Source organism: Lolium rigidum, chromosome 4 (assembly GCF_022539505.1).
Source record: "Lolium rigidum isolate FL_2022 chromosome 4, APGP_CSIRO_Lrig_0.1, whole genome shotgun sequence".
Classification (NCBI taxonomy): Eukaryota; Viridiplantae; Streptophyta; class Magnoliopsida; order Poales; family Poaceae; genus Lolium; species Lolium rigidum.
In genome coordinates, this window is record NC_061511.1 from 44162585 (window position 1) to 44180418 (window position 17834).

The following is a 17834-nucleotide window of genomic DNA, read 5'->3' on the forward strand; positions in this document are numbered from 1 at the left end:
AAAAAACATAAAAACACAGAAAAAAGTTTACCAGATTTTGGTGACTAAGTTTATACTTATCATCCATCCTGAAATGTTTCTGCAGTATTCTTGAATTAAATCTTCTTTCAAGCAAATAAACAGTTACTATCCATGGGAAAATTATCTTCTTCTTCGGACAGTCAACCTGAAGAACAGCAATTCCAATTTCGGCAACCGTTGTTGACAGCTTCTCCGAAGGCATAACGCTACTAGCTAAGTCACCAAGTGGAAACCCACATAGGGTCAATCATCAAAAACCTTGATCTGCCGTAAAAAGGAATACATGATCAAACTAAGTTGCTAAAAAGTAATGAATTATCTAAAAAGAACACCATTGCGTATACATGAGAAACCCGACATACTCGTTTTATTTTAGAGTGTTGAGAGTCGCTGTTGTGCTTTATAACTTGCTCGGTACAATAATTCTTGCTCATCGGTGCAAGTTACTCGGTTGTATGGAGGTAGCATGAACTTCGAAGGAAGAACGACCCTTTCCATGCGTAGCCTGGTCCTTGGAGTTCTACTGGCAACAGGTAAATTCTGAACAGGCACTTGCAGAGCTGGAGTAATATAAAGGACCTCCAAATCATCTGAGAAAATCAAAAAAAGGATAATTAGAAAGTGAACAAAATGTAAAAAAACAAGGACATGATATTCTATATGAAAAACTTAACTACTAAGATAGAGTAGGACATACCAGCCTTCATTGTTACTGATTTCGGTGGCAATTACAGGATGCAATCCGTCTACAGAGTCATCAAAACAATGTTCTTGAAAGTCAGTTGCACCTCCGTCTTCATTGACAAAAATAAACATCACCGCACATGTAGCCACAAATAAAAAACAAAAATGAAGGTATAAAAAGAAAAAAGAAAAAGGTCCAAAAAAACAAAAGAGATAGGGAAGAAAAAACAAACAGTACTCACTCACACAGATCGATATTATTCATAACAAAAAAGGTAAAATCATCCATTACATATAAACAGGGATAAAATTACATAGCGTTCATACAGGATATTGTTCACCCATATAAAATAAAATAAAAAGTTAATACATCGACCAACTCAACAAAGCACCATCACTTCGCCACACCCCAATGATACATAAAAAAGGCAGGTTTTGTAAAAATAGCAATTAATTCTTCTTCTTCCTCCCTCTCTTGTTCCTTGAAAACGTATTACGGATACTTGCATTTACTTGCCCTGATGGTACGCATTCTGCATATATAGATTACAAGTGGGAGATAATACGCGGAACGGGCGTAGATGAATTGATGGAACAAGACATGCACAGAAAACATGTAATAAGTGAAAAAAGGTTGAGTGAAAAACAGAAAGAACATGAAAATAAAAAGAAAGTAAAAACTGTAAAAATAAAACACAAAAAGATAGAAAAAGTGGTCTAACCAGTAGGAGGGATAGATGACACATTTGCAGTTTCTGATTCTTTAACAACATCAGCAGAAATGGTAGAATCATGACCATCAGCATTTCCTAATGCCTCTGCGCAAAAACAATGATATTGTGAGCAGCAGCGTGACAAACAAAAGCAATCAAAAAAGAGCACAAAACAAAAAATCATATTACCAGATGGAGAAGCGCTTTTATCGACGCGAGTGTATTTACAATGGACACATGATAAGCGTATGGATCTATAGGGATGCCAGGAGTGAGACTCAGCTTGCCATCAGCAGCAACAAATTTAGCTCTCTTAACAACAAGAACAGTTTGATCTGATTAAAAAAATGTTTCATACTAAGTCAAACAAACAATGAAAGAATGAAAAAACAATGAATACAAAAAACATAAACCGATACAACGAAAAAACGAGAGAGCAAATACCTTGTGGAGAAGCTGTTGCATTTTGTTCAAGCATCACGAGCAACAACAACAGTTGTTCCAAAGAGAAGCAGCATGCATGATGGTCAACATCGCCAACAGGATCAGCCATCCGATTTGTAACACCGGTACCGAATCTTGAGGTGCAAAGCTAACTTCAACTCGGTTCCTCATGTGCAGATTCTTGTCCCGTTGGGACGATTTCAATTGAAGACTTAAAAGGAACAACCACATCGGAACCAACCTCTGCTGAAACCCGGGTACCAGCTTGCAAAGCTAACTTCAAGTGGTTCCTCGTGTGGAGATTCTTTTTCTGTTTGAACAATTTCACTTGTAGACTTAGAAGGGACAACCACATCGGAACCACCAACTCGCTGAAATCGGCTACCAGTTGCAAAGCTAACTTGAACTGGATCCTCATGTGCATATTCTTTTCCTGTTGGAACAGTTTCACTTGTAGACTTGGAAGAGAAAACAGCATCCTTAAAAACAACCCCATCAGAAACAACCTCTGATAAAATCTGACTACCAGTTTCAACTACAATAGATGTTCCAGCAGCTTGAATTTTTGTTGAGCCTTCAAGACGGTCTTTCAAAGTATACACTTTTGATTTAACTGCAACGTTATCAGCAACACCTGAAGAAGTACCTCTAGGAGCTCGTCGTGGTGAAGATCTTGTAGCAACCTGACTTTTATAAACAGCTTGCCTGTGAAAAAGCAAAAAAACTTAAAATTATTAGAAAAAACTACAAAAACAGTGAAGTATACAAACATACTATGTCATGCAAATACAACCAGCGTTTTGATAACTACCAGAGAAAGGCATTGGTAAGTTCATGAGATGGTATTTGGTAAAATTACACGAAATACAAAAAAAGAGCAAAAAAGAAAAAGACATGAATACATTTACAACGAAAAAATGTAAGAAAATGCAACGACAGAAATGTTGATAGCTACACATGAAATACATTGGTAAGTAACTTCAAACGGGGTCGATCAAAAATACCTTCTGCCTCTCACATTGGGCTTCTTCTTAGGAGCAGATGACGGTTCATTCTGTACAGGATTAACAGAACTATCCTCGCGTACAACACAAGTACGTTTCGCTTCAGAGGCATCGAGAGCACACCTACTCCTTTTCAAATCATTCACGACTTCGTTGATTGTCTCACTGACAACATCATAACCATCGGATAATCCTTTCACATTGCCTTCATTCATTACAGACAACCTCAAGGCTAGAACTCGGAACTCGTCCGACTTCGTACCGACAGTAAATGACAAGACCATCAAGCACCGGCATCTTTGGCACGAAGAAGATCAGCTTCATTTGTTTCGTATAAAACTTGCTTCCCAATATCTAAATCTCGCTCATCAACAACACCATCAATATGCATAGCAGACAGATGTCCGCAAGATTTTCAAGACCCCGAAACACAATCCTATTATCTCGCTGATGCAACAAGTGATATCAGTTTCCATAAAACGTACTAGAGCATCAGCATCGATGGTTCCGCAACAAAGACAATCAATATCCATGGGTACACCGGTGGAAACCAGTTCAGGAGAAACACCGGGAACAACCGTCGCAACACCGAAAAGAGTTGTCCGGCTTGGCACTCCCGCACATTCCGACAACACGGTATCACCATGCTCACCTACATCCACATGACGTCCGCTTTGAATAACAAAGCGATCAGCAACGGCTTCATCAACATAATCACTCGTCATTGTCGAATGATAACTCTCGCCGTCGTACATATTGTCACCGAAGTTGACAACAGGTACCTTATCGCTTTGACATGGCGCTTTGGCACCACAAGCGGCTTTTGCAGCAGACTCGGTAACACGAGTTTGCTCAACAACACGGGCCTCGGCCGTAACATTAGTTTGCTCGGAGACAGGTGATGAAACGGAATCAACAACATTCAATGGATCAGCAGTAATAGCACCTCCGACATCCGTAGCATCAGCACTCCGGTTGCAAAGGACATCCCCTCCGACACCTGTAACATCAGCAATCTGCTTGCAAGGCACATCCCCCCAACATCTGTAGCATCAGCACTTTGGTTGCAAGGCACATTCTTGAGACGGCGTATTGGTGATTTCCCTACAATCTTATCAGGACGATCATAAGTTGATTGCGCAATAGGAGAGGTTGTGTTTGCAGCACCTCCATCATGCGATGAACGAGAGGCAACGATTTGAGAGCGTAATGTCTTATCAGATTTTGCAAGTATACACAACTTCGTCATCATCAACCTCAGTCAAACCTTGCACAAGCTTACTCATTAGACCAAGTGAGACCGGACGCAAACTCACCCATTAATCTAGAAACCTTGTCTTTACGCTACATCAAAAAACAACACACAAAAAATGAAAAAGGTTAAAATTCATTTAAAAAAAGAGATATACTAACAAAATGTAATGGTACCATACAAAATTGAAAAACAAAAAACTAAAAATTAAAAACTTATCACCGTATCATACATTTTTCGGGCAGTTAGGTGCGTATTGGTTTCAACCCATCTTTCAAAGCTAGCTGCACCTCCAAACAAGTTGAAATTTATAGCAAGGTGTGGCTTCAACTGATATTAGTGACAAGACAAAAACAAAAAATGCATCAGCTTGCACAAAATCGACCACAAAAGTTCATGTCATAACATGAGAAACACAAAAAAGATTAACTAACCTCGAGATTCCCATAACCAGATCCATCCCTTTTCAAGTCAGCATCAAGCACAGTATCAACATCTTTCTTTGACCATATATTAGCAACAAATCTACCATCTGGAAGGTCAAGGTTAAGAGAGCTAATATCCAAAGAGTCAACATACGAAGAATCGAATATGGAACAGGCAGCCTCCGAAGGCTTCCCAAGTACAAAGCTCATCATGCAATCTGTCGCACACAAACCGACAAAGGTTCATGTTCCCGACATTGCTAATGTTGTCCTACAAAAAAATAATGTAAACACCGCGTAAAAAATGATTGTTCACATATATTGATAAAAAAATTGAATGATTTTTTAAAAAACTAGAGGATAACACATATACCAAGTATAGGATAACATCTCGTTGCTGACTTTGTTAGACGTTGTTGGTGCAAGCAAAGTACAAACAAGATACATCATCCAAACTTGCTTGAAAATGTCATCATACCGAGTCATCTCTCGACAGCATTGTGAACACACCAGTAATCTTCGGCGTGCTGCTATGGCCAGGAAATAACAAAGGACCTAGACGAGCCTCTATGACAGAATCCATTGCATACACAACAGGAATATCCCCCGCGGAAGACCGAGTGTACGGTAAATGGAATCAGCATTGAGAGGGATTCTACCACGCCCTTGAATGACAAACTCTCGGGAATGACTATCATACAAAGGAGCGAGCCAGCTTATCAATGGATTGTGAAGAACATGGCACTTGATGTCAAGCATTGAACCAAGATCCATATCCCCAATCGAGTTCTTCCGATCGGAACTTAGATGTTCATATAACCTGACAACAGGAAGAGGAGACGCCCGATTCCTAGCGCGCTCACTAGCATTGGGCATTTTGCGAACACCTAGATGATCACCACCTTGTTTCTTGCTGCCCGCCATTGAAACAACAATGCTGCAATACAAAAACAGATGCCATGATAATGAGAAACTCTTAGTAAAATCAATTACCATAACAGGGAAAAAAAGAGGTTGGTAACTTCAGAATGTATATATTGGTTAAACGTTGAGATACTAGTTGATGAAGAGTGAGTAAGTGGGTTGGTAAAACAAACCCCATAACAGGGATTTGTGAACACCTAGAAAAACAAGTCGCATGATCTCTGCTTTCTCCTGCTACAATTACCATAGAAATTGTGGACAAAAAGCAGTGCAACAGGCCAAAAATCGGACTACAATGAACATTGAAATAAGTGAAAACGCAATTTACAGCCGATCCCATAACAGAGATTTGAGAAAAAACGAGGTACGAAGCAGGAACCTAGGCGAAGAACAAAACACACCCAAAAAAAACCCTCGCCGGAACAATCCCTCGCCGGACAAAACCAAAAATCCCATCGAAAAAATAATCCAAGGTGGAACAATCCCTCGCCGCACAAAACAATACCGACCGACGAGACCCAGATAACAGAGGTTTGTGAACCGAGGAACGAATCAGGAACCTAGGCGGAGAACAAAATCCACCCAAAAAGACAAACCCTCGCCGGAACAATCCATCGCCAGACAAACAAAAAACCCATCAGAAAATAAATCCACGGTGGAAAACAATCCCTCGCCGGACAAACAAACCGGCCGGCGAGACCTAGATCTCCCCACTAGATCCAGTTGGAATACTAACCTTACAGCGCCGAACTCGACTGGAGCTTGCTAGTGAAGCGACGGCAGGAGAAATCTAGGTCGCGCACTAGCCACGAGGAACCGGAGCGTCGACTCCGCCGTCGCCGTCGCCCTCTCCGTCAGGGCTGAATGAGACGAGAACAGGGGAGAGAGGATACGGAAGGAGGCGAACCCCAAATCGATTCGAAATAATTCGAAAACGACGGGCCGAAAAGGGAAAGTCAATCGGTTACCAAAAATAGAAACGAGCGTGACACGCGTGACGCGGCGAAAAGGGAATTGCCTTCGCGCGTCCGCGCGAGCGCTCCGCGCCGACAAGATTCGCTCGCTCGAGCGATCGGTTGCCAAGAAGGGGATTCGGCTATAAAGATTTGTATGAATCAGGTTCGATGTCAACTACAATAGGTAACCACTAACCAATGTGTCGATCAGGTTCCAGTATTTCCCTCGTCTTTACCGTGGCACTGGCAAACCTCATCCTAGTATCCGGTGAGATTGATATAGCAAAGTCTGCCTCCGCTGCTCTCTGGCAGCTATTCTAACATGCCATATCTCATCAATGCTGGCCAGCGTGCTGAGGTTGCAATCTCGCCATTGCCCCATCACACTCCTCCCACTGGTGCGCGCTCGATAGCTATTTGGGGGTCGGCGTGGTTTTTGGGCTCACACCGGCATCCTAAGAAGCGCCGGCGCGATTTCAAGTTCAGTAGAAGCGCCTGTAACCTCGTGCCGGCCGCTTAGCACTGGGCACGCCTGCGCCTCACGCCACGTCGGATCCCAGGCATGCTGGTGCGATTTCGAGTCCAATAGAAACGCCGGTAACCCCATGCCGGCCCCTTTCACAAAGGGCGCGAATCGGGCGCGCATGCGCCTCACGCCACGTTGGATCCTGCGCGTACATGGAATTTCCCGCACGTTCTTTCCGCCATTTCCCGCCGCTTCCCGCGCTTACCCGGCGTCGCCTATAAATGCAATCTCCGCTCAACAAACACCATAGCCGCCGTCATAGCTTAAAATGCCTCGTCGCGCGTGCTGCCTCCACCCCTATCTCCACCTGCGCCTCCACCTGCAGGCACCCCCGATTTCAACGACGTGGAAGAGGACCCGCAGCTCGCAAAATACGACCAGTGGGAAGCGGCGGCGCTTGCGGCGACCGTAGATGCTTTTGTCGCAGACGAGCGGCTCTAGCAGGAGGCGGAGCGGCAACGGCTACGGGAAGCGAACGCGTGGCGCCGGGAGGTGTAGGGGGAGCGTAGGCTCCATGATGAACTGCGACTGCATTGGCGTGTGGAGGCGCCGGAGCAGTAGCTGCGGACGCAGAGGGTGGAACACCAGCGGCGGCTGGAGGAGCTGGAGGTGCAGCTGCGGCAGGAGGCGGCGGTCACGGATTTAGCGGCCTGGGAGGAGGAAGCGGCGGCGGCGGTAGCGGAAGCGAAGAACGACGAGTCCCTCAACTGGTCCGACGACAGGCCAGACGCGGAGAAGGCGATCCTCAAGTCTTTCGAGTCGCTCAAGAAAGTGGAGAACGACGCCCATACACGCGAGGAGAATAACGAGGAGCGGTGGTGCCGCGTCGTCGACCTCTCCATCGAGGCGGACCGCCGCTTCTCCACCGAGCATAGGGAAAGGCTACGTGTGGACCAGGAGAGGTGATGCGCGGCGTACGAGAAGTTAGGATTCGGCCGGGCAGAGCCGTCCAACGCACCGCCGGGCGGCCAGTAGGCTTACAAGCGTAACAATATAGCAAATTTATAATATATATCTAAAATGAAAAATCTTTATTTTAGCTAAAAAAACTATCAAAGCCGCCGGTGTGGGAACCCGTTCCCCAAACGGAGGATGGCGTACCAGTGCCCTAGATACGGTAGTGCCGGCACCTATTTGGGGCACCGTGTCCTGGATACGGTAGTGCCGGCACCTATTTGGAGCACCGCCCTGGATACGGTAGTGCCGGCACCTATTTGGGGCACCGGTAGAGATGCTCTAAGAATTATCAGTAGAGATGCTCTAAGAATTATCAGCAGATATGCAGTCCTAAACTACCATGATGAATGCATTTATAAAGCATACAAATGGAAGAGCGATGGACATAAGGTTTGGTTTGAAACTTACATATATTATTAGATATAATAATACATCACCAATTTGCTATGTCCAAAGTTACTACAACAAAGACACCATCTACAACATTATTAGATATAATAATACATCACCAATTTACCATGCCCAGAGATACTACAAAAAAGACACTATCTACAACTGCTATACGGTATGCCAGCCTTCGACTAACCTAACACGATATCTACAGCAAAATCTCTCCTGAGCAGTGACAGAAAGAACTAATTTTTATGTTACCTAAACTTGGCAAACATACCATTGAGATGGCACGTAATCCAAGGCTAAAGAAAAAGAATCTTGCGAGAACCAAACTAGAGCAGCATCCGCGGAAGCCAAGAACTCTTCAACCAGCCAACAGGACCTCGTCTCGCTGGCTGGTGAACATCAGCTTCTCGTCTTTGCAGCGCTCTCAGAAACTCCTCAGAGCTCAGGTGTCCATCACGGTTCGTGTCAAACACATGGAAAATGATGTCCACCACTCTGTCAGTCAATTCAACACCACAGACCTATAACGCAGACCAGGGAAGGCATGAAAACAGTCAGAAAATGTGTTACATACTACACTTCTAGGCATATGAACTGCTAGAATACCAATTAGCAGTTTGGCCAAAAAAAAACAGATTGACAATTAACTAAAGGCCTGAGTATTGCTCACGTAGAATTAGTAAAAAATCTTACATGCTGTGCCGCACGCTGTAGATCCTGTTTTGTCAACATCCCATTTACTTGCCCATAAGCAAATATAGCCATCGTCAGAGGTTCCAATCTTCGACGTAAATCAGCAAAAGCCTTAAACTCCTAATGTTCCAGAAAAACATCTATAAGAATCACTTGAGAAGATAATTATGTGGAAAAGACCAACACGGTGGTAAGTCAAACCTCAAAGGTGACGCGTACGTCCTTGAGATAAGGGTCATTGCCCAACGTATCAGCTCTATCAAGTAGTTTGCTTATGTGATTCATGTCAGCAGAAGCGACCATGGACAGTGCAAAATCCTTTGCTGGGATAGTGTTCACTGACTTGACATCATAATGACTGAATTCTAGACGAATAACCTGCAGAGAAATGAACCAACAGACTGAGAAAATGTAGGGGGCTGAGATTCACAAAGTGAGAGAAACTATAGAGTATGGGAGATAAAAACAATGGATGATTGCTTAAGAATATGGAAAAAGGAAATCACCTCCTCATGCAATTCCTTCATAAAACTTGTGAACTTATCAAAGTGTAGAGGCTCATTCCCATCATTACCAAAGAAATACTCAACCAGCCCACCATTTTCCACAGACTGGCCAACTTTAAATCCTGTACGTAAGCCATCCCTATGGGCAGCTCCTTGTCTGTTAAAGGACCGCATCAATGCCATTACTTTCTTGAACTCTTCTTTGTCTATTTCCCTGGAAGTGACAACTGACAGATAAGGACCAAGAAATAGCCGAGAAGTAGCTGGCCAAAATTTGTTCATACCCTTCTTTTACCATCAACTAACATGCCAGATGATTGAACATGCTCATAAAGAGCAGGTCTTTTTTCTGGACGACAAGAGAAATTAACTGCACGCGAATGATCACAGGTAAACAATAATATAGCACAAACAAGACAATATTCAGATATATCTTGTTTATGCACAAATCCAAGGGAACAAAATGGAAAACATACCTTTATCAGCTTCGGTAAACAAAACAATGTCTACACGATAAACAAAGAAAACTGGATTGAAGCCACTAGACTTGATACATAAACACGGCCTACTAAAGTTTATTATCTTCCCCTACCAAAGAGCTGTGCTTAATTACATGCAATAAAAAAACGTAACAGGTTTATTGATCAAAGTATGACTACATGGCAGACACATATCAATTCTGCAGCTGGAACATATTACTAAGACAAAGCACTGGGATAGAAATAGAACTCACCCGCTTAGGTCAATGTCAAACATTTTGAAGGCCGCACTGAAGTTCGACTCAGGAATGCTGAGTAATGTAACAAAAAAGATGTACCTGCCATAGCAACCAAAAGCATAAATCAGAAATAGGTAATATGCAAACAGTGATTCATTGGTGACTATTGAGAAACAAATCTAGTCGCCTAGGTGAATGCTTCTTATATTGCATCTATTAATTTTGAAACTTTTAATTCTTGCAAGAAATACCATATCAATAGTTCTATAATACAGTGTTTATGTTCGTGCCAAACAAGATGAATGGCAGTTCACTTACTCAGCGAACGAGATGAGACCATCGGTGTTCGTGTCGAACAGGGCAAAGAACTTAGATGGAGCGCAGTGCAATTCTCCTGCGTCGCGTTCCCCTCTGAGTCTCCCTTCTCTTACGATATTCGACTCCGATGGAGGGAAGACGGGAACTACCGCTCTCATCAAGTCGGCAGGCAACATGAACAATTCCCCGTCTGGCTTTCGCACGGACGAGAAGTACTCAAAAATCTGTCCATTAAGAGCATCAACGTTAGAACAACATAAATCAAAATTACACGGAAGTGTACAGAAATGCAGTAAGCGCATGATGCTCCACCTTTTCAGGAGGGCTGAGAAGCCGGATCCGTTTCTCGTAATTAAAGAACACCCTTCTTCGGTATGAGTCTGCGGCGAAAAAGAAATTTGATCAGATCATCATACCGTTCAAACTCAAAACTAAGCATGGACAGATGAGTACAAGTACAGTTGGACAATAGCGATAAATGCACGCAATTATCGGCCAGATCATATGCTCGCGTGCTGTTCGATCAGAAAACAGAAAGCGTCACAAGACGTTGCTATATACTAGCTACACTAGAGACGGCAGAACGCGTCATGCAATTTGGATTGGTGGCGGGCAGTTGGCTTATCGCTTATCTGGAAGCGGATCAGTACAGCAAGGCCGGGACCGTACCGTACCGATCGCAAACGCACTGCCAATTCTTCCACAACGGTGGCGTGCGGATAAACGATCAGAAAAGGGAGGTAGCAGCCGCACAAAGAAAAGTGATCTTCCTGGGGGGAAATTATGCAAAAAAGCGCGTAGCTTTACGGAAAAGATGAGCAAACGCCACGGGAACAACGGCGGCAGCGCCGCGTGAATCGACCAAACGCGGCTGGAACCACCGACAGACCATAAGCCGGGGTACAGCAGGGGAGACTGGAGAGAGGGGACGGCCGGCTCACCTCCGAGCAGGAACCTCCTCCTCCTCTCGTGCCGCTCCTCGACGGCGCCGGCGCCGGCGCCGGCTGATTCGGCCGGCGAGATCTGCCCGGCCGAGGCGTCGCCGGAGTCGGCGAACCCCGGCGGCATGAGCCAGAGCCCCAGCCCGGACCCGGCGGCCGCGACGGCCGCGGCGGCGATAACCCCCTCGCGCCCGTTCGCCGGCGCCGGCGCGGCGGCGCTTGAGAAGGCTGCTCGGCGGACCGGCGCCGTCGTCAGACGTCGTGCGGCGGATCGGAGGAGAGCTGCCATGGTCGTCGGAGTAGCGGTAGCGGGTCCCGGGCTTGGCGGGCGGCGCGGGTTTGCTGTAGCAGGTGGTTATGAGGAGGAAGAGACTACTCGTGGAATCTGGCTTCTCGGGGTCGGAGGAGGCGGCGATGCGTCGATGCGCGGAGGAGAAAATGGGGGCGCTGCGGATGCGGATGGTGGCCGCGTCGTCGCGGCGGGGCCGGATTTATGGTGGGAGGGAGCGGTGCGCTGGCGTGGTGGCTTTGCTTGACTTTGCCGGATTTGTTTGCTACGTCCACCACCAAAAGTGGCCGTGCGGCGACGTACGGTACAGTCTGTACAGCGGAGTGTATTGGCACTGTGCTTTTCTCGATAAAGATCGGCCTCGTGCTTATTACTGTTATTTTTTTTGACAGAGTAAGGTCCCTGCAGGACCGAGAAGCCTCGTTCCAAATCGTCGGTGGAGCAACAAGTTACAACAAGCACCATATAAATAGACAAAGAAACGTTATCGGGTCCGGCTCCTTCTCCACCGAAGTTTTGCAACACAACACAGCCAACCGCCTCGTCGTCGGGAGGAAATCACTTGGGGGCGGGGCGGCTGGAGCCCGCTGTATTTTCTGCATGGCAGCCTGGAAGGTTGATCAACGCATTCAGTCGCTGGCCATAAGGAACCGAAGCCCCTCCGACCATCGGAGATGATAGTGAACTTAGTGCCACAGTGGATGCAATCCCAGAAAGAGAAGCCTCTACGCTCCTCTGTCGCTGATCCCGGCCAGCAGCAACCGCGAGCTTCAAAGGGCCTGGCCTCCCTTGTCTCCACGACGAGTGAAAGGAGTAGACCTTGATTCTCGACCATATCCTTTGAATCCGCCTAGACACGAGCTTATTAACGAAGACGTTTCTCCCACGGGCCGCGCACATCACCTCATCACCGCAACCAAGAAGAACACCGCCGAAAACCACCACCTACAGCTCGAATGCAGTGGCATCACACTCCAACACACTGGCATAGAGCCAAAACCTAGCACAAAACGCTAAAAATCTAGCTACAGATGTACATCGGAGGGGACCCTCACCCACCACGATGTCGGCTATCACCGAATAAAAAAGGGAGAGTGGCCAGCCGGCCTAGATCTAAAGAGGAACGAGAGAGCAGCTGACTCGAGTGGTTGGGCTGGAGAGTGGATGCTAGCTTTGCGGAAAGAGGGTTGTGCTTATCACTGTGGTTGCACACTTTCATGACCACTTTTGTGCGCCGGTGGTCCGTGCAGGGATCCGAATCATTAGTTTCCGTGTACACCAAAGATGTGTTTACTTCTCTCGTATTTCCATCACCAAGAGGTTGGGATGAGAGAGTATTCAGTGTTCACTCAATTTTCTCCAATATCTCAAATATTATTTCCGAACAATACTCTACTATGGCGGGAGTTTTTAATCTAAGCAAAAGTAAGAGGAATTATGGGAATTTTCCTGGATTTGGAACGATACCCTCTCATCCTCTCCCTCTTTTTATGAGGGGAAGTCATCGTGGCATCTTTATTACTCACCAAACATTGTTACTACTCTCTGTTTATTTTATTTAGTTCGTGTTCTTGATTTAGTTAAACTCATACTTTTTGCAAAGTTTGATCAAGAATATAAAAAAAGAATATTCATTATACCAAATATGCATATTATGGAAGCATATTTTATGCCGATTCTAATATAATAGATTTTGTACTTTAGATGTTGGTATTTTTTTGTGAGTTTTAGTCAAAGTTTAATTTTTTAACTTTAACTAAATCTAGATGGTGAAGTAATTATGAACAAAGGAGTATATCTGTAGGAGCTCAAAAGAAAATCATGTGGTTCCTCTCATCCCTAAAATGAATAGTATTACCTTCGTCTATAAATAGAACGTCTCAGATCTGTCTAAATCTAAATGTATCTAGATATGTAGACGCTATATAGTGTTCATATATATATCTAGATTTAAACAAACCCCAAAAAACTATTTATAGGCAGAAGGAGTACCGTTAATATAAGGCCTAAGAGCATCTCTAGCAGAGTCTGTAAAAAGGGCCGAAACTGAATAACTCCGGCGACAATAGGGGTTCGGGCCGAAACTGGGCTAGAACGGAACTCGAACTCGCGGCTTGGCCCGTATAACGAGTTCGGGACCCCGAGAAACTGCGCGGCCGCCCCGTATTAAAAGAGGCCGCGGAGGGGAGTTCGGTTCCAAACCCAACTCCCCTCCGCTATTGCCGCCGCTCCGCCAGCTCCGACGAGAAATTCTCGCGTCGCATGGCTAGCCGCGGAAGCTCCGCTAGGGGAGGAGGTAGTTTGGGCGGCGGGGACTCACCGCCGCGCCCACCCGTATTCCGCACGGAGAAGGAGTGGCGCAAATAGGTCCGCTCGGAGGGCGCGCGCAAGCGCAGCGTCCGCCGGTGGACCAATTGGGGGCTCACGCCCCCGGGGAAGCTTGCAAGGTACATGAACGGAGGCGAGGGGTCGTCCTTCGGCGGTTCGCGCTGCCCCCCTCGCCCTCCGTTGTACGATAGTTTGTACGAGGAGGAGGACGCGGCGCCGGCGAGGACGCTCCTGTCCGCCGATGATTACGTCCACGAGGAGGAGGAGGAGGAGGAGGCCGTCGTCGCGCAGTTGGCGGCCGTGTCCGACGCTGAGGCGCGAGCACGCTGGCGCCGGGAGGAGGCCGACGCTGTCCGCCAGGTCCGTGAATACGAGGCGGCGCGCCGGGAGGAACGCGTACGCCGCGTTGGAGATCGGCGAGCTCGACGCGGAGTAGGAGCTCGACGCGTCCGCCGCCTCGCCTTCCTCCGCCACCACCTCCGCCGCCGCGCGTAGAGGCCCCCTGGGCCGAATTTTGGGCAAAATTAGCTCGCGCTCTTGCGGATTATAGTTAATTTAGGTTATTAGTTCGAATTATGTAAAGTTTGATGCTTAATCGGAGCAACAACTATCGTCTATATATGTTCATCGATGAATTCTCCTGCGGGAATTTTAATTTCGTGTTTTCAGTTCCTATTTTACGGTTTTTGTTCTCCGTGACTGCCAAAATCGAATGAACTAACGTTTTTGAGAGATTGAATTACAGTTTTTCGGTTTTCACTTTTTGATTATATTAGACATGCTCTAATAGTGCAGTAGGTACAACGACACAATGCAAAGAAAGCATCGGTTCCAGCTGGGGAGAAGAAAAGCGTGAACGCAAAGCTTGGATGCATGGCTTTTCCCCCCACCCACCTATTTTGATAGGCGTTTCCGACTTGGCGGCGCGTATCAAAAAGATAGCGGCTCGACGAGGTGCGTCGGCTTGTTGGACGGTGCCGTCTGGCCGGGAAAGAATTTGGCTCGCCGCACGTGAACCGCGCCAAGAATCCTCGCCTCTTGTCTCGTGCCCACCGATTCCCGCGTCCACCGGATGGCGCGGAGACGATGCTTCCGCCGTGGAGCTCCTACTTTTTTCGTGCTGTGACAGACGCTCCGGGCGTGCCATTTGTGGCGGTTGGTGGCGCCAGTGGTTTAGTTTTGCTGCCCCGGCCGGAGACACGGACGCACGACCGGAGCCCGGAGGGCGCCCACCGGACTGCTAACCGCTTCCGCGTCTGGAGATCCAGGTCCCTGGTCAGTGGTCACATGCCCGTTACGGCGTTCAAACCCGGTCGGCTCGGGGATGCGTGCGGTGTTTCCAGAATAGAGAATCGTTGCAGAGATCCACTTGTCTCGTAACACGTCGCCCGCGTGACATGACATGGCGTACACTTTGGAAACTACGCCGATTGTTTTTTTTAATAAAGAGCATATATTAATATCGATATTCACTTGCTCTTACAGATACAGTAATACATATATTTTTCTCAACGAATATTGTTGAAAGGAAAATGCTTAGTTTCAGCCGGAGGCTGCGTCGATCGCAACCTCCGGGTCGTGCGCCGTTCGATCGATCCGATCGTTCCGTCAGCCTACTCATTCACAGCCCCACACGCGTCCCGGCAGGCCCACTAGCACCGCTTCCTTATCCTCACGACGGCGGACCTTTCCCTTCCCTGCGGCTGCGCTCCTCCAAACTCCGCGCCTAGCAGCACATCCGCAGGTGAGCTGAGCTGCAGGGGCTCCCTCTCGGCTCTGGGTGCTACGAGTGGCGGTGGCTCCACCTTCCTCTGCTCCGGTGGCTGCGAGTGGCGGCGGCTCCACCTCCCTCGGCGTCGGCCAGATCCTTCCCGAATACCTTCGTCGCCGGCGTTGCAGCCATGGTGGCGCAAGGGGAGGTGGCGCCATGGCGGAGCTACAAGGCCAGGGCGCCGGTGCTGCTACACCAGGTCGACGCTGCTCCAAGCGGCGGTCGTAGCTGCTGCAAGGGGAGTCTGCACAGCTGCAGACCACAGGCCTGGGCGGTGGCGGCCGAGCTGCATATGTCGTGCGGTGGTGCTGCGAGCGGGTGTCGGTGGAGCTGCAATCCCCCATCACCGGAGCTGCAAATGGCGGGAGCTGAAGCTACAAAATCTTCACCGCCGCTGCTTCAAAGGCTGGCAGCCAGAGCTGCAAAAGCTGGCCACCGGAGCTGCAAGGCGGTGGTGCGTCCAGCAAGGGCGGCGCTGCTGCTGCCATAAGCGGACGACGGCGGCTTCCATCGGTGGGAGGCAGTGCTACAAGGAAGAGAGGCCGATGCTGCAAGGAGGTGCGGCGGTGCTTCCAACTGAAGTTGACGCATTGCCGGCATGGTCCCTCGCCGGACCTTTTCTTCATGTGTCGGTGATGCTGCCATAGGTGGGCGCTGGTGCTTCAATGGTGGAGACGGTGCTGCAAGGAGATGGTGGCGGTGCTGCCAACTGGGAGTCAACCTGCTGCCGACGGTGCTTCCGGCGGGGACACTCGTCGGACTTCTTCGGGGCAATGGTGCGGTTTGCCGTATTTCTTCGGGGCGACGGTGTGTTGGTGTAGGCGTGCATCCTTATCCAAGGGATTTTTTTTACTTGCGGGAAGGAGAGGTGCACATGGGGGATGGTCCAGAGAGACACGTGTCGATTGCTAAAGCCGGAGGCTCCGGAGGAGTTATCCTCCGAAGGATTATCAGCGCTGCCCTTGTTGAAATTAGGCCATCGATTTGAAGAACTGCAAGTCCCGTATATAGACCATAAAACGTGAGAAAAATATCAGTAATCTTTCGAACATGAAGAATTAAATCCTCGAAAAAATGAATCTAAAAAATTAGGGCTTCGTTTCACCAATCACCATTACAATTTTAAACAAAAAATCTCATCTGACAATCTGTATGCTCAATCAAACTTAATCTATAACCCGTTCTTCAGTATCATCTCAAAAAGATGCAACGGAAAGGAGGGGCAAGTTAGCTGCACTACAATCTGCTCGTGTATGGACTATGGAGCTTGATCTGGACAGAAGTATCCATGTCGCTGCACTACAAGATATTAGCAGTAAGTACATTGACTATCCAGGGGTTAGCTGAGGGCATGAGCAATGGTGGCATACACAACTAGCTGCTTCATGTAAAAAACTTGTCAGAAGCAATATGGACAATTTTATATCTCCAATGGAAGCTACAACTTTAGTTAGAAAAAAGAGAGAAGGGACCCCACAAATATGACACCGTATATCTCTTTCTCTCTCCAAAAAATATGCTTTTAAGACTTAAGATCCCACTTCCTGAAGAGGAGACTGCCTCCTCACCCGAACCTACTTTGAACCACCCGAACCTAGTTAAAGGTGTGAGGCAGTAGCTCTAGGGCAGTGCATTGAGCATGCCCTGAATAGCTGGAACTAATGGATCCGGTTGTGGGGAGAGTCGGTGCACCTGATCCGACTGGTCTCACGCCGCGGGCCGCGGGCCGCGCTGATGTGTAGAACCTCGCCAGAAACCAGCTGCATCTCCGTAGCCTGGAATAACCGTCTAACAAACTAAAATTCTGTTTGGACGCAGCAATTAAAACGCGGATAAACAAAACCGAGTTTCCACAAAGCTAGAAAAGTGCGTGCTGGGAAAAACGACTATTAGTCGTTTTAGCGAAAACACGATTAGGTAAAGCTCGAACAGGGCCTTTGGCGGCGACTTTGTCGCCTGGTCGTC

At 47.4% G+C, this 17834-nt stretch overlaps 1 protein-coding gene across 1 annotated transcript; it reads right to left on the reverse strand.

Annotated features, from left to right (window-relative positions):
* Positions 1-8297: 8297 nt before the first annotated feature.
* LOC124708009 (calcium uptake protein, mitochondrial-like) lies at positions 8298-11785 on the reverse strand. The gene is made up of 8 exons (XM_047239700.1): positions 11482-11785; positions 10853-10920; positions 10541-10764; positions 10238-10321; positions 9505-9718; positions 9200-9376; positions 8999-9118; positions 8298-8826 (listed from the first exon to the last, which is right to left on the reverse strand). Exons 1-8 carry the CDS (start codon positions 11768-11770, stop codon positions 8632-8634), a joined length of 1371 nt encoding a protein of 456 aa, XP_047095656.1. The 5' UTR covers positions 11771-11785; the 3' UTR covers positions 8298-8631.
* Between the last annotated feature and the right edge of the window lie 6049 nt (positions 11786-17834).